The following is a 22293-nucleotide window of genomic DNA, read 5'->3' as shown; positions in this document are numbered from 1 at the left end:
AGTTCAATTCCAAGTCCACGAATCCAAATTCGTCCTAACAAAGCAGAATGACCAGCAGGTACTATAAATAAATCTGTATTTAGTGATTTTGTATTGTAAGAGACCGAGACAGTTACTTTACCTTTAGGTTTTATTATATGATCAGAGTAGGAGCCAAATGAGATAGGAGTTGGTTGAAGTGGCACTTTAAGTCCAAGTTTATCAAAGTCCGTTTCTGAGATTAAGGAAAATCGTGCACCAGAGTCTACTTCAAATGTTTGAGGCTTGTTGTTGATAGTGACTGTAACCATGTATTTGTCTGAGTCTGGTCCTACTATGCAAAGATCTTCTACATCTTTGATTTGTGTGATTCCATACTTATCTGGGTGACTGAATTCATCTTCTGTGAAGTGAGACAACAGGGTGTTTGTTTTAGAGTTCTTTAGTAGAAACGTTATACACACTTTTGATACGTGGCCTTGTTTTCCACAGGAAGTGCATTTAAGATAGTTCCTATTAGTTTTGCATTCATTAGACTGATGGTTTGATCGACCACATTTGAAACAAAGACCATCAATACCCAAAGCTTTGTAGTCAACGTGTCTTTTTAAGCTTTTGTTACGGAAATGTTGTGATTGAGATCTATTGGAACCGCGGTCATCATATTTGTGTGTCTCAAATTGCTTGAAACTTTGATATTCCTTTGTTTTAGACCTTGAATGCCTATCAATTTTGTGTGTATCTGCATTTTCACTTAATGATTGTGTGACAGGATTACAAATTTTATTTGATTCATAGCGGGAAGCTTCTAGCGCAATTGCTTTTTTGAGGAGTGTGTCAAAACTGTTGAGATTAGTGTCTTGTAGAAGTTGTTCACGCATCCAATTGTCTTTTAGTCCTCTAATAAATTGAGGGCGGAGAAATTCATCAGCAATTGAAATTTTACTTTCACATTCATTGCAAGAAGTGTAAAAATTACAATCATTCAGGTTATCTTTCAGGACTGTGACAAAATCAGAGATAGATTGATGCAACTGTTGTGAAACACTAAGGAAATAGTGTTGTGCAACAACATGAGATACTGTAGGTGACAACATCACTGTGAAATGTTTGATTAATTTTGAAAAATTAAGGTCTTTTACAGGATTGTCTGGGCCTAAAAGAGTTGTCAGATTATTGTAATGTTCCTTACCAATGGATGAGCACAGGAGTTGAGCCTTCATCTTGTCTTCTTTAATGTTCTTCAAATTGCAATAATTTTCAAAACGTTCCAAATATGATTTGAATTTATCATTATTTGGATCAAAATGTTCAAAAGGATTGATCTGAGGAGTTGAAGTTTTATTACCTAGAGCTGCAGCCAAAACATTCATGAGTCTTTCAAATTGTTCTTCATTCATTTTAAGTTGAAATGTTTAACAAAATAAAATATCTTTAAAATAATAGAATAAAACAAGAATTGATAATAGTTTTTTACCAAATCGTCGCCAACTGAGATGACTTTCGAGTGGAAATATTAGAATATAAAAAGACAGAGTGTTGAAATAGAAGTAACTGTGTTATATTAGATCAGAATAGAATAGTAAACAACATTTGATAATAACATTTTGGTTGCTATGGTAACAACTGATTCATATGTTCATAACAATTCCATAACGGTTGAGGTTGGGAACTTCAAATGTGCGTCATTATGTTGCCATTACCGTGTAGTTTGATGCAAAATTTTATTTAACACTTATCACCGGACACCCTGTATAGTGGTAATATATAGTGGGCTACTGGTGCTACCACTGATTTGCTGATTGATGCCTGTGTAAAGTTAGTGGCTAGCAGACAATTTAACAACTAACAATGGAACATCAGGAAATCAGCTGTTTCCCCGTCCTCGCTCGCACGCTTGGCACTCGCCTTTGCCCTAGCATGTCAACAGCTGACTGCTATAATAATTGGATGATGCGTACAACTTTCCATAGCGTAATATTGTTTTATTCGTTGTGCTATTGTCCTCAAAGTTTATCTACTACTCCTGCCATCTCTTATTAAGTTTGATAAAAACTAAATTGATGTCTTTTTTATGGTAAGCCTGGTTGGGCACAAGTACAACGTGTTCAGATCGCTCGCCAGTTGTTTTGTTATTTATATGGTGTAAACATTACAACAATCAGTGAAACGTGCATTGAAGAAAGCGTAAGTGTTACGGATTATATTAAGTGAGTTGCCGTGAAGGAAATTTGCGAGTGAAATAAATAATCAAGTGTTTTCAACAAGTTCCCTTGCTGCTGTGCAACCGGTTGGGGGTGGACAAGAGCGGCGCAGTGGCTACGGCGCATGTTCTGCGTCAGGTGTGTAACTCCCGCCGCAGAGTAAAATTTACCTGCTTGGGGAAATCATGGGGATCTCGATTGTTGTATGGAGAGCTCGGATAGGTTTGTTTTTTGGAGCAAGTAAAGGTGCAAAAACTGCAAAAAGTGAAATGTCGAAACGGAAATGTAAATGTCTGTTCTTTTTAATATATTTGCTTGTCATCGGAGGAGTTGAGTTAAACCCGGGACCGTCAATTGAAGATGTGTATAAGCTTATACAAGATTCCACGGAGAAAATGGAAACAAATTTTAAGGAGCTAAATCAGAAAATAGATAATGTTGAAAATAGCTTAAAACAACAAGTTAACATAAACTTAGAGAGAATTGATCATTTAGAAGCAGAGAATTTAAAGCTAAAAGTAAACATCCAAGAGTTAATTGGTAAACAAGATGATTTAGAAAACAGGAGCAGGCGTGACAATCTTATCTTTTTTGGAATAAAGAAAGTGATGAGGACAATGAGTCTTGGCATGACTGTAAAAACAAGTTGTTGGAGGTGATTAACGGCGTAATGGACCTGAACGAGGTGACTGGAGATCACATCGCAAGGGCTCATCGTCTTGGCCATCGAAAAGGGAAACGTCCGATTATTGTCAAGTTCATTCACTACGGCATTAAAGAAAAGATTCTCGAGGCTAGAAGCAAATTAAAGGACACCGACATTTTTATAAACGAAGATTTTAGTCAAAAAGTAAGGGAGGAAAGGAAGCATCTGCTGGCAGTGATGAAGGAGGCTAAGGGAAAAGGTGCAAAAGCTAAGGTAATCTTCAACAAGCTTAAAGTAGACGGACAATTGTATAAATATGATTGGGAGGTAAAGAAAGTTGTGCCGATAGAGTATTCAGATGAGAGCAGTGATGAAAAGGATAGAGAAGGTGCTGAGGTTACACAACTGATTGCAAGTAGAGTTACGAGGCAGAAGGTGAAAAAGGCGCAAGAAGAGACGAGTTGGACCCCAGGACGAGGACGTATCGATGGCTGGCTTCGACCCAAAGGTGGCAGCGGACGCGGACGCAACGACGGGGGCGGCGGCAGCAACGAGGGCGGCGGCAGTCAGCGAGCAAACAATCAGCGAGGGGAAGGAAAAGTTAAATAGGACACAGGAAGTGATAGTAGCAGAGGGTGCCATATACTCAAGGACGAATTTCAGAGTGTTAAAGGTAACAAATTGTCTGTTTTTTATTGGAATGTAGAGGGAATAAAACGTTTATTGCATGATGTATGTGTCGTTTATTTCTTGTTTGTTTGTTTACCTTTTCAAAAGGTATGTTTTGTCTTACTTTCAATTTAAATGTCAATATTTTATTTACTCTGTTTATATTTAATACTTAATTTCATTAAGCTACAGATCTTGTGGGCTGTTCTACAAATAAAATAAACGTTCACTTGTTTATAACAAATTAATTTATTAATACAAAAAGGAAAAGTTCAATTGGTTAGAGAGTATTAAACATTCATTTGGGCGAATCTTAAATCTTCAAGATAGTTCTTTAGATCAACTAGCCTAACTTATAATAAGTTATGTAATATGGCCTAATTAATTTTTAAATCTTATCTGGTGTTGTAGTGTAGTAATGAGATGAACGTAGCCGGACGAGGTCTAATCCTGGATTCGGTTGTCAGCACTCCTGCGACTGCGTAGATTAGGTTTAGCCACGGCGTCGTCTCCGTTTGTTGACAAGGATCTGCCATCGCCATTTTCCCACCATGATGCGAAGACCGGCATTTTGCTATTCACAGTCACCCGCTTCACCAACTTGACTTTAAGTCTATTTCGTTCTGATAAGTTAACGGTTATAGATATCCGGGTCACTTCACTTTAACATTAAGGTAGTTATGACACGGTGGTAGGAACAAATGATGTCTTTATGTTTTAAGAAATATGGACTAAAACCAAAACACGTCCTTCCGCTACGGTATCTCCTCGCTGAAGCTCTCTAGCCTCGTACCCGGAGACCGGAGCATCTGCTTTCTAATTGGTTCCGAAGTCAAGCGCGCACGCGTATTGATTTTCCAAATACTGACGGATTCACACGAAGTTGTCCTACCATTGAATCCATTCTATAATGTTTAGCTTTAATATACAAATTTAATTATTTATTTACTAACCGATATAATCGACCCGTCACATGTAGAACTGTTGCATGACAGCATTAGTAGAAACATGGTCATTTAGTAAAGAAGTCTTAAAGTTAGATGGTTATGTAAGTTATGAAAAAGTTAAAGTTAGGTTGGGAAATAGAGGACGTTTTCCAGGTGGTATAGCAGTGTATGTAAAATCAAAATTCAAAGTTGTTTTATTAGATCATTTAATGGAAGATGTAATTTGGTTTTTACTAGAAGGTGACAAAATTATTGCTGGTGTTGTTTATAACCACCCGGTAACGTCCAAGTATAGAAATGTAAACTTTTATGACAACATAGCAACTGAGATGGAGAAATTCGAGGAAAGGTATAAGAATTTTGATTTTTTATTAATAGGAGATTGGAATTCTAGAATAGGGAATATGAATGAATTTAGTACAGATGTAGAAAGTGAATATTTGCCTGAATTTCTTCAAGATAATAACTATGAGAGTATAAGTAGTTTAGAGCCTAGGCTAAGTAGTGATTTGTTGTCAATTAGCAAAGTAAACAGCTATGGGGATGTGTAAGTCGCAATCATTAGTGATTATGAATGGGAGACAAAATGATAAGCCTGGGAAATTTACTTATGTTTCTGAAAACGGGTGCTCTGTTATAGATTATTGTCTTTTGTCCTATTCACTGTTATGTAAAGTTTATAGTTTTAATGTTGTAGATTTTCTGGATTCTAGTCATTTTCCTTTAACGCTTAAAATAATACTTGAGGGTGAGCCAATGTTCAGAAATATGATTAATGTTACGGGTGATGATGTTGGTTGTAACAATATCAGCATTTATAGGTGGAGAGAGGAGAGGGGGGAGAGTTTTGTGAATGACATACACTCCAGCCAGACTGTAGATATGCTGTTGATAGGTGTAAATGAGGCTTTAGTTAGGAATAATATAGAGCAAGCGAACAGTTTGGTAAACACTGTGTTTTATATAACTGGTAAATTATTTAAAGTAGAAAAACCTGAAAACAAGAATCATAAGATAAAGACAAATAATTGGTTCGATAGTCAATGTAGAACACTGCGTAGAGAAGCAATTAAGAATTTAAGAATTTTTCGCAGAAATAAAACGAATGGAAATTTGTGTAAATATCTGGATTCGAAACGTATTTATAAAGCATTATGTAAGGAAAAAAAGACTGAATGGGGTAAGAAATGGAGTCTGAGGTTAGAACAGTTGATGATGGGAAACAATGTTAAAGAGGCCTGGAAAATGATTAAAATTATGAGAGGTAAAGGTGTTAATAGAGAGATAAATATTGTACCAGTGAGAGCCCTCATAGATCACTATAAGGAACTGTTTGATAGTACAGATAAGTGGGAGCCACGTGACATTGGCAGGCTGACAGTTGTAGAAACCGTGCCAGAGTTGGACAAACAAATAGACAGAGGAGAGCTGGTTAAGGCATTTAAAGCATTAAAAAATGGGAAAGCTTGTGGAGTTGACGGAATATGTCCAGAGTTTATAAAAAGTATTTTGCAGAACGAAGTGTTTTTAAATATAACTTTAAGGATGTTTGAATTAATATTTAATGGCGGGAAGGTACCAAATGTATGGGGCAAGGGTATGATATATACAGTCTATACAAAGGCAGTGGAGACAGACAAGATCCCAACTCGTATAGAGCCATTACATTGCTCTATTTGCTGCAATCTGCAGCAAATGGCAGCAGTTTGCTGCTGCAATCTCTACTGCTGCAATTTTTAGGAATTGATGTAGATAGTTTATTGAATTGGAAGAATCACATTCATAACACCTCTAAAAAGTTAAATTCAGTATGTTTTCAAATGTTGGTCTTAAGAAATGTTGTTGATTTAAACACTAGACTAATGATTTATCACGCTTTATTTTCGTCAATTTTACAGTATGGAATAGAGCTTTGGGGCGTCACATCTGATTCGTATCAACTTTTTAAACTTCAAAAAAGAATACTTAGAATTATGACTTTTAAACCCGTAAAACATTCTTGCAAACAACTTTTTAAAGAACTAAAGATTCTAACCGTCCCTAATTTGTATATTCTTAAATGTTTATTGTATGTGAAATCAAATTTTGAAAAACTCCACACTGAAAATAATCGGCACAATTATAACACTAGATTTCATACAGATTTTCAATATCCTATTCACAGATTAAATCTTGTGGAAAGGACACCTTCTTATATGGGTAAAAGATTTTTTAACAATTTGCCTGGGTACTACAAATCTATAATAGGATTAGTATCTTTTAAAGAAAAAATTTTTGAATTTTTATTGGAAAAGAATTATTATAATATTGGTCAGTTTCTCGAAGACAAATCAATGTGAATTGTTTGTTTTGTTACCTACTATGTATTTATTTTTACCAATATAAGCTAGTTTATTTTAGTATAGTTTGACAATGTCACCTGTTTTGTCTGGCTGTGCCAGAGCATTAAAAAAAAACGTTTTGTGACAATAAAGATGACTTTGACTTTGCTCCCAGTGTTAGGCAAGTGCTATGCAAAACTGTTAAATAACCGAATTAGGGCTTGGGCAAACAAATACGAAAAGATATCATGTTTTCAGTGTGGTTTTAAGCAGGGCTATTCAACGATAGACAATGTATTTGTATTAAGGACACTTATAGGTAGAGAACTATCAAAAAAGGGGCAAGCTGTATTGTTGTTTTGTGGACCTTAATAAAGCTTTCGATTCAATATCAAGAGAGGCATTATGGTATAAAATGCAACGTAAAGGAATAAGCTCAAAAATGTTAAAGAGAATTCAAACTATTTACGATGAAGTAAGTTTATGTGTCAAAGCGGAATACAATAAAGTATCTGAAAGTGTAAAGTCCCACACAGGTGTAAGGCAAGGCTGCCAGTTGTCCCCTACTTTATTCAACTTATATATAGACGATGTTGTAGAATATTTGGAAAATGTAGAATCACACCCGCCTTATCTAGGTAATATCCCGATACATGCTCTACTTTACGCAGACGATATGGTTATCCTAAGCCTCTCACCTATTGGCCTTCAGAGAGCCCTCAACGCCTTTGAGAATTATTGTGTTGAGTGGAAACTTAGAGTCAATGTGAATAAAACTAAAGTCATGGTATTGAAAAAAGGGAATTAAGTTAGTAATAAATTTAGTTGGCAAATAATGAAAAAGCGATTAGAAATTGTGAAAGAGTACAAATACTTAGGAGTAGAGTTAAATCATAACGGAACTTGGATTAAGCATCAAAAAACAATGTCAAACAAAGCGGAAGTAGCTGCCTCGACTGTCAGAAAGACTTATTATGAAAATAAAAAAATTTCAATAAAACTTATAAATAGAATGTTTGATGCGTTGGTAGAACCAATTTCTTTGTATGGAGCAGAAATATGGGGAGCAAGATGTAATGAAAGAATTGTAAACAGAGTAGGCATAGCACATTGTAAAAGATTATTGGGAGTAAGTAATAATACAGCCAATAGTGGAGCGATTTTGGAAGCTGGCAGGTTATTAACGTCATTTAAAGCTAAAGAAAGAGCTAAAATTCATTGTGTAGCCCCTGAACTGTTGATTAGACTATAATTTAAGGTACATACCTTCACGTCCACAGTTCATAAATGAATGGTCAAACCCACTACATGTTTCGCCTATACATAGGCATTGTCAAGTAGTCCTTCAAGAACGTTTCGTCCATTGTAGACTCGTCAAAAAACATTTAAATAGATACACAAAACAATGTAATTCGTACAATGTATCGTGTTTTGTGTATCTATTTAAATGTTTTTTGACGAGTCTACAATGGACGAAACGTTCTTGAAGGACCACTTGACAATGCCTATGTATAGGCGAAACATGTAGTGGGTTTGACCATTCATTTATGAACTGTGGACGTGAAGGTATGTACCTTAAATTATAGTAAAAGAAAGAGCGATAATATATTTTGTAAGAATAAAGACATCATTAGATAAGAAATTACAAAGAGCTTGTTTAAAAGTTAATGAAAATCATAGAAACAACAGTTCATGGTCAGGCGAAATAAAGCAGTTGTTAGAAAATCTATATAGGTTAATACGCTACATGAAACTTTGTCGGTTGAACTCCTCCGCCATTTCTTAACCGATTTTATCCATTGACGTCTCATTGGAAAGAGCGTGTCGCATAGATTTGCAAACTGGCCTTACATTTTTGAAAAAGTCCCTTGGGCTCTGCCCCAGTGGCTTTGAAATTTCCCATGTTATCCTTATGAAGAACATAATTGTTTACATTTTGATCAGCTGTACCAGCTGACCAGCTGTGATTTTGACCAGCTGTGTGTTTTGACTGCTGTTATTCATTTTTAAATTCAATGAAACACATTGAGTACGTTTATTTACTATTTGAGTTTGTTTAAACATAACCCCCAAGACGGATCGTGTTAGTATGGTTGTATCTTAAATTTGTGTATTTATCGTTGTTTTGTGTCGCTATGACGGATCGTGTTAGCATGATTGTAACTTAAATTTGTGCATTTATCGTTGTTTTGTGTAGCTATATATTGTTTTTTTTTCTTTTTTTAAATGCCTCCGACGCGACGAAAACGAAACATAGACAGGAGGCGTAATCGTGATAACGACCGCAGTTACAGAACAGTGGCGCGTAATAGGTTTAACTCATCACAGTCATCACCTGACCCTGGACAATCTCAACTATTGGTTACAAATGCACCCTAACACTCTCAATTGGCCCTCTGTCGATGACCTGTGTTGCCTGTACAGCGAGGCATTTTGAGAAGGAGAAGACCAGCCGGAATGATTTAGGTTTATCAATAACGAAGATAAACACGGTCTGAGTTACACACCGGTAATCTTGAGTTGACTCTTTTAAATTAATTGTAAATATGACTGTTATTCGTTTTAAAATAAATCCTGTAACACTTTGCAATTGCTCGAATTCGAGCAACATGTACACTAGTATTAATTTAATTGAGATCTGGCAAAGTGATACTCTTAGCTTAAAAAATATTAAACAAATTAAAGATGTTTTAAAAAATGCATGTTACTCTTATTTGTGGACTGAGGCGATGACAAAGAAAAGTTTAGAAGTTTTAAGGATGATTGGAGTGCCAAGGTCAGGAGCAGAGTATGTTTGTTTACTTAAACCAAATCAGAGGTCACTGATAGCGAGATATATATTAGGAACCTGGCTGTGGATGTGCAGGAAAGATGAGACAGGAAATAGAATATGCGTACTGTGTGGGGAAATAGAGAATGGATGGCATGCATTTATTGAATGTAGGTACAATACTTACTTACTCCTGTGGCCATTGGAAACCTAGGTGGTTTTTGGCCTCGCCAACCATATGCCTCCAAGCTCTTCTACCTTTGAATGTACGTTTAAATTGTAGGTACAATGGAATAGGCAAATCTGGAATGGACAGTATGTTTATGGAAAATAATATGTCGACATTGCGTGAGTTTGCGGAACATTTGAAAATATTTTTGGATATATTAGAGAATGAATGGAAAATAAGGTCCGCAGGCAACATACAGCTGCCCTCCCCCCTCTTGACTCATATCCCCATTAAATTAAAAATTCAATACGGATCTGGATCTCTTTCTTTTAATGTTTTTTGAATATAATTAATTTTGAATGTTGGCTCAGCTATCAGTGTAAATATTTATTGTTCTACTGGTATTCTATGTTTATACAGTATTTATTTATGAGATATTTATTGGTTATTTATTGAAATTTTTATTGCATGTTAATATTTATATGATTATTTATTTGCCTCTGAGTTATTAGTAAAACTTATTTACCAACCTTGGTTATTTTGCATGTGATTGTATTTTGTAAATGTATTTTTTGATGTACCCCTTGAGGGAAATCAATAAAAGGATGATGATGATGATGACATTGCGTGTTTTAAGGACGAAATGTACGTTTAAATTTATTTTTCCAGGGTCCAAGGGGAGGGGCTTTAGCCCCTGTAGCCCCCCCCCCCCTTGGAACCGCCACTGTGTGTGCTTGAAAATGATGCAATGGAATAGGCTACATCAGTCCCCAACCCTGATGAAATTGTGATCTATAGGCTATATATAAAATCCAATGTTTGATCGTCTGTGTGTCCTTAATGGACTCCGAAACCGCTCGACAGATTGCAATGAAACTTACAGGCATTATTAAGCATTATTCAAGGATGGTTAGAGTGAAGTTTGGTGCAGATCCGTCATAAGGGCTCCACCCCAGTGGCTCTGGAGTTTACCATGTTATGAGTACTTATATTTAAATGGAATTAAAGAATCTTAACAGCTAGTCCAACTAAACAATTTGATTCTGTGATGTTCAATAGTATTCAACAGATTAATTTGTTAGTTTATTAAGTTATGTTGGATTATAATATTCATGCCTAATTTGGTGTACCCAAAATCGGAAATTTTTTGCACTTTGCTATTTTTTATGACTTTTCAAACCTGGTTTTCTGGGTAAAGATGACATATGCCGAAAAAGTGCCCGAGAGAAAATGAAATGGCCTCTAGCGCTTTTCGCTGGGCTATATTTTTAAACGCGATGCCAGAGGAAAAAGTGAGGAGGAAAAGTGGTACAATTTCTACCATAAGGAAATGTTGACGATACATTGGTATTATGACAACCCAACCTTACATAACCGCCGCAGCGTGCTACATACCTACTTGGCGGAGTACATGTGGCAGCTGGCAGCAACGACGCATCATTCAACTCAATCCTCGCCGACATTGATGCCTTCTGGGAAGCAGAACTCAAAGGCCGCTAATTGTAATCATGTCAAATTTGGGCAGTAAGTCAATTAAAGTAGGTATGTTCTTTTCAATTAAGTTTACTTATTAAAACAATTTTTAAGTTTTTTACCAAAAATAACTAGGATAAAACTTAGTCTAAACTTAATTGAAAAGAACATACCACTCTAATTGACTTACTGCTCAAATTTGACATGATTACAATTAGCGGCCTTTGAGTTCTGCCTCCCAGAAGGCATCAATGTCGGCGAGGATTGAGTTGAATGATGCGTCGTTGCTGCCAGCTGCCACATGTACTCCGCCAAGTAGGTATGCAGCACGCTGCGGCGGTTATGAAAGGTTGGGTTAAGTATCATAATACCAATGTATCGTCAACATATCCTTATGGTAAAAATTGTAGGTTAAGTTACATTGTGTAAAGTACCAAAGTCCTTATATAATAAACATGTTTGTAAGACTTTCCTTGTTTCATCATGAATCGAACGATACCAGATGAGTCAGGACACTGGATCCAGATACGGTACAGGAGATTTTGCACGCTCCAGTCAACTACCTGACCTTGGCCTAGGCCTAGTTGAAGGGGATTTGGAGGGCGAAAGTATGACTCATCTGTTATCGTTTGATTTATAACGAAACGAGGAAAGAGGAAAGTCCTTCAAACATATTTACAATAACCCAACCTAACATAAACCACCCCAGCGCACTGTAAGTTAAGGTTGCCCTCCAGATAGGCCTAATACCAAAGTGCTAAAAAAAAACAGCCTAATTTTTGAAGATAAAGGTAAAAAATGCAATAAAACAGTGGCCTAAGTTACGTATGTAGGCTAGTTTTTAGGCCTATGAGTTAACTTAAGTTACATAGTAGTTATCTTTACTTATTTTCCTTGAAAACAAAACAATTGACATATAACTTAGGCCTAAGTAATAAGTAGACTAGGCCTAATCTGAAATGCCAGTTAAATAAGTTATGCAATGCAAGTTTGAAACACAAACTTTCATTGCATAACCTTATTTAACTATAACTTATTTAATAATTAACTTATTTAATTTATTATTTTTTTTATTTAATTTTTATAACTTATTTAACCAACTACCTTTACTATCGCTGTTTCCTACGGGTAGCCTACACTTCCATATCTGTTGGCACAAACAACCGAATGAGTAATATTGTTATAAATGGACTTAAATTATGTAGAATGATAAAGAGAAAGGTGTTTTAAGTACAAGTTTTACTCAATACAAAACCACAACATAGCTTTCCACAAAACACATCTGGTATCCATGACAACTAACTTATACACAGAACACATGTGATACCAAAATGAACTATTCACACAAATCATATTTCAACACCCTCCTTATTTGTGGAATCCCTGGAACTTAATGCAGTCTCTGAATTTTTCACTGTCAAGTGCCTTTGTTGAAGAATATGTGAAAATGTTTCATCATAATCTATTCCCCTCCTTTGGTCGAATCCTTTAACAACTAGCCGTGCCTTATGACAAGCTACCTGACCCTTGTCATTTTCCTTTGATTTGAAAACCCATTTACAGTTTAAAGGTTTCCTCAAGGCTGGGGGTTCGACCAATTCCCAAGTCTTATTTTCGATTTGAGACTTAAACTCACGGTCCATAGCATTCTTCCAAGAGTCTTTGAACTCACTATTCAATGCTTCTTCGCGAGTTATTGGATCGGATAGCTCGCCAGAGAAATAAGTAACATAATCGTTCAACGCAGCTGGGAGGTTTCTGACGCGCTGCGGTCGAGTTGTTGTGCCCGGAATAATGTTCATGTCAGTAACATCAGTAACATCGTCGTTACTTCGGTTTACACCAGATCCTGTTGGAAGCACATCATCATTATTGGACACATCAGGACCGGTTTGTGTCTGACCACTAGTACTGTCCTGACTATCAGACAAACTTCCTGTTGGTTCGGGAAACACATAAAAATCTAAGTCTTTACTCACATTTTTCAATAAAGAACTTCCCCACTGATTTTCAGAAAAAGTAACGTCTCTAGATATGAAAGTTATTTTCTTCTGGGTATCATACAACCTGTACCCTTTACTAAACTGACAATAACCAACAAATATACAAGGAGTAGATCGTGGACTAAGTTTTTTACGTTTCTCGGCAGGAATGTGACCAAATGCCTTACAACCGAAAATTCTGAGATGTTGTAGAGTAAGCTTGTTACCTGACCACACTTGTATTGGAGTTAGTTCCACGGACCTGCATGGTGATCTGTTCAGAAGGTAAGCAGCAGTATTCACAGCTTCAGCCCAAAAACTAGATGGAAGCCCAGACTCTATCAGCAAACATCTTGCTCGTTCTAGGAGGGAACGGTTGAGACGCTCTGCCTTTCCGTTTTGCTGAGGTGTGTAAGGATATGTAGTTTGATGCACAATACCTGATGACTTAAAAAACTCAGTTAAGTTGCGATTACAGTACTCCGTACCATTATCTGTACGCAACACTTTTATCTTCTTGTCAGTTTGTTTTTCAGCATACTCTTTGAACGTTTTAAAGTGACCATTGACTTCGTCCTTTGATTTTAAAAAATAAACAAAACACATGTGACTGTAGTCATCTAAAAAGGTCAAAATATACCTAGACCCACCAAGACTATTCACTTCCATAGGACCTACCAAGTCAGAATGCACTAGCTCCAGATAATGACTGCTTTTAGACTCACTCTTAGGAAAAGGTAAACGATGGCTTTTTCCTAACATACAGATATCACAAATAGTTTCTGGCTTACTACCAGAAATGTTGATATCATCAGCCAAGCCATCAACTAATCTTGTAAGGCTATCGAAATTCAAATGTCCCATACGCTGATGCCAGAGCGTTAAGCCACTGCTTTGCATGGATAATGCAGATGTGTTCATAGGCATATCCAACTTAAACAGGTTGTTTATTAAACTAGCAGAAGCAATGAGCTGTCCTGTTGAATTGAAAACTTTGGCTCCATCACTATTGAATACCACATAGTTTCCTTTATTTACAATTTGACTCACTGATAAAAGATTAACTTTTAAGTTAGGCACAAAATGTACATTACTTACATTTGCTTCCGAGACCTCACCAGAAATACATATTGGAAGCTCCAAATCACCGACGGTATCAGTCACCATTGTCTCATTATTTGCTGTGGTGATCGTTAGTGCTTGGCCTTTTCTTGCGTTCAGAAGCATATTAGCGTCAACACATAAATGACAAGATGCACCGCTGTCTAAAAAGAACTCATTATTAACGCCCGGTTGCATTGAAAATGCAGCAAAGAGTGACATATTAGATTTGCCAGAGTTTACGTTATTTTTGCCCACTTCTCTTGTAGCTGTACAATTCTTCGAGATGTGACCGTAAACATTGCATTTATAACATCTCGGACCTTTCTTCACATTTTTGTCCGAACTACTCGTGTTTCTGTTCTTTTGATACACTTTGTGAACTGTTTCTCTTGAACTGGAACCATACAGTGCAGAATCAGTTCCTGCAAAAGTCATATCACGTTGTACTAGAGACACATCTTGCAATAACTTTGTTTTTATCGCATCCGCCGTGACTTTATTGCCTGAAGATTCAATTCCCATTATCATTGGTTCATACCGGATGGGTAAACCAGCTAGTAAGATTGTTCCAACCCATTCATCGGTTACCTGCAGACCCACATTTGTAAGCTTGTGAGCAGTTGTGACTATGCGGTTCACGTATTCCTCAACGGAACTACAATCTTCCAGCTTTGTAGTTATTAGAATACGGAGAAGTCCAACTCTCCTGCTTAATCCATCATCTTGAAAAGCCTTCGTTAAATTGTCCCAAGCTGCCTTTGCGGTGGTTGTGTTTTGAATATGTACATAATTCACCGGATCAACCAATAAGATCAGCTTTGATCGACATTTAGTGTCCTTTTTCTTATCCTGTTCTACACCAGATACACAGTCCCACAAATCCAAATCTTCCAGGTAAGCTTGTACTGCAAACTTCCATGTATCAAAATTCTCACGACCTTTAAGCCTTTCAATTGGTAATGAATTTTGAGTCATATTGCTGTTACAAACTTATGAAGTTGGTATTCTTTAAATGAAGCACTGAATAAAATATCCTGGGCCCATAACCTGTTGTAAATGGACTTAAATTATGTAGAATGATAAAGAGAAAGGTGTTTTAAGTACAAGTTTTACTCAATACAAAACCACAACATAGCTTTCCACAAAACACATCTGGTATCCATGACAACTAACTTATACACAGAACACATGTGATACCAAAATGAACTATTCACACAAATCATATTTCAACAAATATCGATCGATATAGGCTAGGCCTATCGTTTGGTTAGTTAGATAAGTTAACCTAACCTAACTTTTAACTAACCAAAGATAGGCCTGATATCGAATAATCGAATAGGCCTAATCAATATTACTCATTAGGTTGTTTGTGCAAACAGACATGGAAGTGTAATGTCCTCCAACCTGAACCAACTTGCAAAGTTTATTCCTGTTAATTTTTATATGTCCAGCTAAAAATACGGTAGGTCCAAGTTATTGTAGTAACAATAACCAAGTCAGGGATTGCAATAGCCTAAAAACTAGACTAGGCAAGTTAGCCTAGCCTAGGGTCTAAACTTACTTTTTATTGATGCCCAATCATTACCGGTAATCTTGCTAATTTATAGTTTGATTTGAACTGAGTTGAGCCAAAATATGATCTATTATTTGAAATAAGGTCATAAATTACTTTAAATATATTTAACTTTGTACAACAGTTACTAACCTGATTTTCCATTTTGAGTACTCATTTCGTTGGAGATTAAATTAATAGTCTGTGGGAGCGGGTCGAGCGGAACCGCGGTTGCAGCCACAGCGTTGCAGCTTGCAATTGCAAGAGATGCGAGATGCGATCGCGTCGCGTTGCACGATGCAGTTACGCTGCACTTGCACTGCACTGCATATGCGCCTGACCCGCAACTGCACAGAGTTCGCTCAGGAGTCCAACGCGACGAAACACCCCGACCACAACCACGCCCATTACGCACACTACGCCTCATCCTCAGTGTACGATCGCTGGCTCAGTAGTAGTGTGTAGTGTCAAGCGTGTTTTGTATTTATTTAGTGTCGACGACCAGGACGAACCCGAAACCCGATGAACGAACGAGAGTGATCATGGACTATCATATGGAATGAAGGACTGAAGGAGGAGGGAGGACGCCAGGACGCGTAATTTTTTTTTCAATTGGAGTTCCGGCATATATGGCGTATGCAGTCATTTGGAGGCTTCTGATTGGCTATAATGAAGGTTTACTAATCTAAAAAATAGATCTGTTCATAAAATAAAATTATAAATGCCTCAAATTCAATTTTATAACTTTTTAATTATAAAATTAAACCATTATAACCTAACCAAACCAACCAAACTTGCTGATGATGAAAAAATCCAATGAAGGTTTACTAATCGAAAAAAATAGTTATGTTTATAAAATAAAACTATAATTAAATGGCTCTAATTCATTTTCCTACAGTTACCTAACAATGTACATGTTCTCTCCAACGAGCACATTGGTTCTCTCACTCTCACTGATTTGAGAAAGCAAAGTGGCCAATTCGCTCATCAGTGAGACCCAGATTTGCAACGTGAAGGCACGAAATAGTGAGCGCGTGGCGCGTACATGCAGGCAGCTGAATTTTTATTTCAGGATTAGTGTTGCCTACAGTATTATTCTGAGGCTTCTGATTGGCTGAGGGAACATCATTACCGCGACGATACGGAATGTGCCATCGGCCTCGGTGGTGTAGTGGATACAGTGCTGGGCTGATCCGAGGGGACCCGGGTTCGAATCCCACCCGTAGCACTATTTTTTTGTATTGGATTTTTTTCATTATCAACAAGTTTGGTTGGTTTGGTTAGGTTATGACGGTATAATTTTATAATTAAAACATTATGAAATTGAATTTGACCCATTTATAGTTTTATTTTATGAACAGAAATATTTTTTCGGTTAAACCTTCATTTGATTTTTCATTATAAGCAAGTCTAGTTAGGTTATGATAGTTGAATTTTAGAATAAAAAAATTTTAAAATAGGATTTGAGGCATTTACAATTTTATTTTATGAACAGAACTATTTTTTCGATTAATAAACCTTCATTAGATTTTTTCATTGTCAGCACGTTTGGTTGGTTAGGTTAGGTTATGACGGTATAATTTCAAAATAAAAAAATATAAAATTGAATTTGAGGCATTTTTAATTTTATTCTATGGACTAAAATAATTTTTCAATTACTAAACCTTCGTAATAGTCAATCAGAAGCCTCTAAATGACACTGTTGGCAAAATTAATCCTGAAAAACAAATTGTGCATGCAGGCAACGTCGTATGCGCGCGAAATACGTTGGCAGCACTGGCTGTAAATCAGCTGGTCAAGCTGTTGTACTGTTGTATTTGTCACTTCACATTAAATGTTACAGTATATTAAAAGTTCACTTTTGTGTAAAAATAGGTTATGTTTCTTCACCAATTTATTTGTTTTATGGTAACTGTATGAAAAGTATAATGTGCAACACGAGTTCAAAGTACAATTGCCTCATAAATCATAACTTATTAGTTCAGTTCAGTTCTGCTGTTAGCTACCTCCCTCCTCCATTCCATGTTCCATGACGATTGACGACTTGAATCAGTCATCTCTGTCACCCCCATCATCCGTTGCATTTTAAGTATTCGGTACTTTAATACTGGCTATGGGAATGGACTAAAAATTGGGGTTTCCCATTTTTTTACCCTAAAAACATTGTTTTTTGTAAGTTATGTATTTTTCAAGTTATTTTGTGGTACTTGAAAAATTAATAATTTAAACTTAATATGTTCAGAATATAGCCTACCATGAATATTCCAGAGTACTGTTCCAGAATATTCTGAGAATGTTCTCCAGATTTGTATATAAAAATTTTCTTAGAATATTTTTGTTGAGTGATCTGAGTATATTCAAGGAAATTGCCTGGGATGTTGAGAATGACCTCAAACATTTTGGAAAATTCCACGAAATCCTATTATTTTTCATGTTGTATTTAAATGTTATACGGTATATACAAGTGAGTTAACAAATTTTTAGATTTTCTCAAATTTGATGTTGGCAGATGTTGATTGCAGTCCATGCATCTCATAGTTAGTATGTATGTATGTATGTATGTATGTTAGTATGTTAGTATGTATGTATCTCATAGTTAGGCCAACCAATATTTACAACTGTGGAACAACATTGGTTCGTTGTTAATGAAATACATTAATATGCATTGCTGGGTATCATACATCAAGCCAACCGTTGTCCAACCGTTTTTCACTCCGTTGGACCAACAAAAGATACTTTTGTTGGACCAACGATGGTCCATAGTTGAGTTTACACGACTTTCATTCTCTGGATCCTTACACAACATAATTATAATAATGCAAATATATTTTCTCATCCTCTTTTCACAACATAATTATAATATTGCAAATATATTTTTAATTAATATTCTTTAACTTATTTGCAACAATTTAAGGGGAAAGAGTAATTAATCACATAACAGTCAATTATAATAGCATTAATAATCTAACGGTAATTAAATAATCTATATTCAAACCCAATATCCTCTCTAACTAAAAAAAAAAAAATAATAATAATAATAATAACTACTTATGATGCCTTGAATGATTAACAGAATCATATTATACTGTGTAGTATCAAAAATGTTTTAAGTATTGCGACCATTGCAACTGTCGGCTACTCTTTCACCACTTGAAAACTCTCTATATCAACAACTACAGATAGCTCAGTGGTAAGGTAGGAGACTCATAAGTCAAAGAACCCGGGTTCGAGACCCTTCGGGGCCAAACATTTTTATTCTAGCTTTTTTCAAAATTCGTTTTTATGAACTATTTAATCAATTTACTCAACTAATAATTATACTTTTCATACTAAATATTTATTATTTTGTGTAAAATAAAACGGTTGGTTGGATATCAGTTGTGTTATGGTTAGTTGGCCATCAGTATTTTTGGATGGTTGGGCCATTGTTGGACAATGGTTGGTTGGAAAACAGTTTAAAGAGGTGACATTTTTACCATTGGCCAACTGTGTGGCTCAACAATTTACCAACTTTGGCCCAACCATCTGTGCTACATGGGTGATAGCTCACATTCCCGATTAACATATAGGCATATTCTTATTTCAAAAATCCTTTCGGGCTCCGCCCCAGTGGCTCTGGAGTTTCCCATGTTAACCTTATGAGAAATGGAATTATTGAATCTTAACAGCTGTTTCAATTAAACAAGTTGGTTCTGTTCTATGATGTTCAATAGCATTAAAGTTACAAGGATTACCAACAGGGTGCAGCACTATTATTTCTTTTACATTTATGACAGCAGCTAATTTGCAACCAAAAGGTGAGTGAGCGTAGCGAAAGAACTTCAACCTGGAGGCGAGTTAGCGTAGCGAACGAGCTCCAACCTAAAGGTGAGTGAGCGTAGCGAACGAGCTCCAACCTAAAGGTGAGTGAGCGTAGCGAACAAACTTCAACCAGGACGTGATTGAGCCATGCGAACGAGATAATCTTGAAAATTAAGAAGTTAAACGGGGCAAAGCCCGCGGGTTACAGCTAGTACTATTATAAAAAAGAGGTGGTTGCTGTATGTGTGTATGGGAAAAGTAAACTCGAAAAATACTGGTCGGATTGGGCTGAAATTTGGCATGATGATAGCTCACATTCCCGATTAACATATAGGCATATTCTTATTTCAAAAATCCTTTCGGGCTCCGCCCCAGTGGCTCTGGAGTTTCCCATGTTAACCTTATGAGAAATGGAATTATTGAATCTTAACAGCTGTTTCAATTAAACAAGTTGGTTCTGTTCTATGATGTTCAATAGCATTAAAGTTACAAGGATTACCAACAGGGTGCAGCACTATTATTTCTTTTACATTTATGACAACAGCTAATTTGCAACCAAAAGGTGAGTGAGCGTAGCGAACGAACTTCAACCTGGAGGCGAGTTAGCGTAGCGAACGAGCTAACCTGAAGGCAAGTGAGCGCAGAGCTCCAACCTAAAGGTGAGTGAGCGTAGCGAACGAGCTCCAACCTAAAGGCGAGTGAGCGTAGCGAACGAGCTCCAACCTAAAGGTGAGTGAGCATAGCGAACAAACTTCAACCAGGACGTGATTGAGCCATGCGAACGAGATAATCTTGAAAATTAAGAAGCTAAACGGGGCAAAGCCCGCGGGTTCCAGCTAGTATTTCCATAAATAAGACATATTTATTCCCTATTTAAATAACATTAGATTTAACAAGTGCTTAGGTTTGCTGCTACGGGGAAGGTAAAAAAGTGTTTTCATCACTCCTTTACGAAAGTAACTATTTTCGATAACAGCTGACATCAATGAAAGTAGCCGTTTCCCAAGCTCTAATTTAGGGCGAGGGAAAACCGATCAGCTGATTTTCCCTCGCTCTAAATTTACTTTCCCTCGCTCTCAATTAGTTCTCCATTTATTCACTACGCGCGCTAGTGTTTTGTTAGGGTTTAATTTAATGATTTGAAACAGCTGTTTTTATTGTTGCTCAATCTAAATCTACAGAAACGGCTTTTTTGTTGTGTTTTTAACATAATGCATGTTTGGATGAATTGCTCAAAGTATGTCTAACATTACTGAAGATTTGATGAAAACAGGCTAACTTATCATATTTCACCGTATAAATCACGGGAAGGATAAGAAGAGGAATACAGAAAGCTTAGACACTGGTACAAATCACAAAATGTTAAGTTAATTAACGTGACGAAGTATTTATTAATACATTATTTATCTAAATAATCTACAATTATGAAACCATACACGTAAGTTGTGAAGTGTTATTTTCAATGATAAAGAGTGGTCTAAAAACTATCTTAATCCTACTGCAATATGTTATTCTGAATGTGTGTATTTTTACGTCGTGATGAAAACTATCGTTCATAACTCGTACCAAAAGCTTTTTTCCGACACTTGCTCCATTATTCCCGTCCTCGGCTGCGCCTCGTACGTGAAAATAACTCTCACATGCTCGGCTTTGCCTCGCACGTGAAATTTGGTTTTCCTGTGTTCGGCTTTGCCTCACACATGAAACTTGAGCGCGCGTCGGAAAATGCCGCTTTCGGTCCTAGTAATGAAATATACTATTTTTGACCATATGTGAATTGATGGGATGAAATAAATAAATTTGCCAAATTTTATCAATATATCTATACTTATTTAATACGCAAGCAGGTTTTTTGTGGCAATTACTCCTCCGAAACTACTAACCCAATTGACATGTTTTTGGTGTCATTGGAAAGAGCGTAACTTGAAGTTGTGCAGGAAACTTTCTTTTTTGGGAAATAATTAGAGAGTGAGGCCCTGGGGCCCTTTAAAGTTTCGTATTTCTCCATAAGGATAACATGGGAGATAATTTTTATTTACAGAAACATATGTTTGTTTCTTCAAAATAGTCAAAGTCTACTACATAATAATTGCTGAGTATTATGACTGTTAATGTATATTACATTTATTTCAATGAAGGATTGTGTACCTTAAAGTTTACTCATAATGGATCTTACTACTTTATTTTAATGCTGGGAATGGTAAAATTCAGTCGAGAATAAGTTACCATTCATGATTTAGAAAACTTTAATATAATAATTTATGTATTTAAAATCACAAATCTTTGACAATATTAATTCATTTGAAACTAAACAGCTGATCAACAAATCAAACAAATCATCTACTTCATGTGAATAATATTGTTACACAAACATAATTTTTGTTAACCAATAACTTGATTCTTTTTTACTTGTGGGTGTATTTAGAGTTTGCAGTTATGATAGCACTAAGCCAAGTAACTTTCATCTAATTTTCTTTATAAACTAACAGTATTAATGAATTACTACATGGACTTGACAATTTATTGTCAGTATACCAAGGGAAAGAAGAGCGGGTCCTCGAAAACAGACGAAGGCGGAGACACCCATCTAGAAAATCCAACTGAGTTTTTAAATATAAAATAGAGGTCAGTGGATTGCCAAGACACAGATTAGACTAATAAAAAGGGGGCAGTGGT

The 22293-nt window shown here is 36.2% G+C and overlaps 1 protein-coding gene across 3 annotated transcripts in view; it reads right to left on the bottom strand.

Annotated features, from left to right (window-relative positions):
- LOC129001738 (BTB/POZ domain-containing protein 6-B-like) overlaps positions 1 to 16771 on the bottom strand; it is a 37039-nt gene extending 20268 nt beyond the window's left edge. Inside the window, exons 1-2 of one of the 3 annotated variants that reach the window (XM_054429153.1) lie at positions 15970 to 16069; positions 9724 to 9839 (exon numbers count right to left, since the gene is read on the bottom strand). In XM_054429153.1, the coding sequence (XP_054285128.1) occupies positions 9724 to 9739 (16 nt within the window). In that variant the 5' untranslated portion in view covers positions 9740 to 9839; positions 15970 to 16069. Of the gene's footprint in view, positions 1 to 9723; positions 9840 to 15969; positions 16097 to 16718 lie in introns of those variants that run through there. The other 2 variants (XM_054429151.1, XM_054429152.1) reach the window with 2 other exon arrangements.
- Between the last annotated feature and the right edge of the window lie 5522 nt (positions 16772 to 22293).

The sequence above is a fragment of the Macrosteles quadrilineatus genome, unplaced genomic scaffold, assembly GCF_028750875.1.
Source record: "Macrosteles quadrilineatus isolate MER2022 unplaced genomic scaffold, UCM_ALF_1.0 Scaffold_8__2_contigs__length_117827958, whole genome shotgun sequence".
In the NCBI taxonomy this organism is placed as follows: Eukaryota; Metazoa; Arthropoda; class Insecta; order Hemiptera; family Cicadellidae; genus Macrosteles; species Macrosteles quadrilineatus.
The sequence above is the reverse complement of the archived record's forward strand: the minus strand, read 5'-3'. Positions and strand labels throughout refer to the sequence as shown.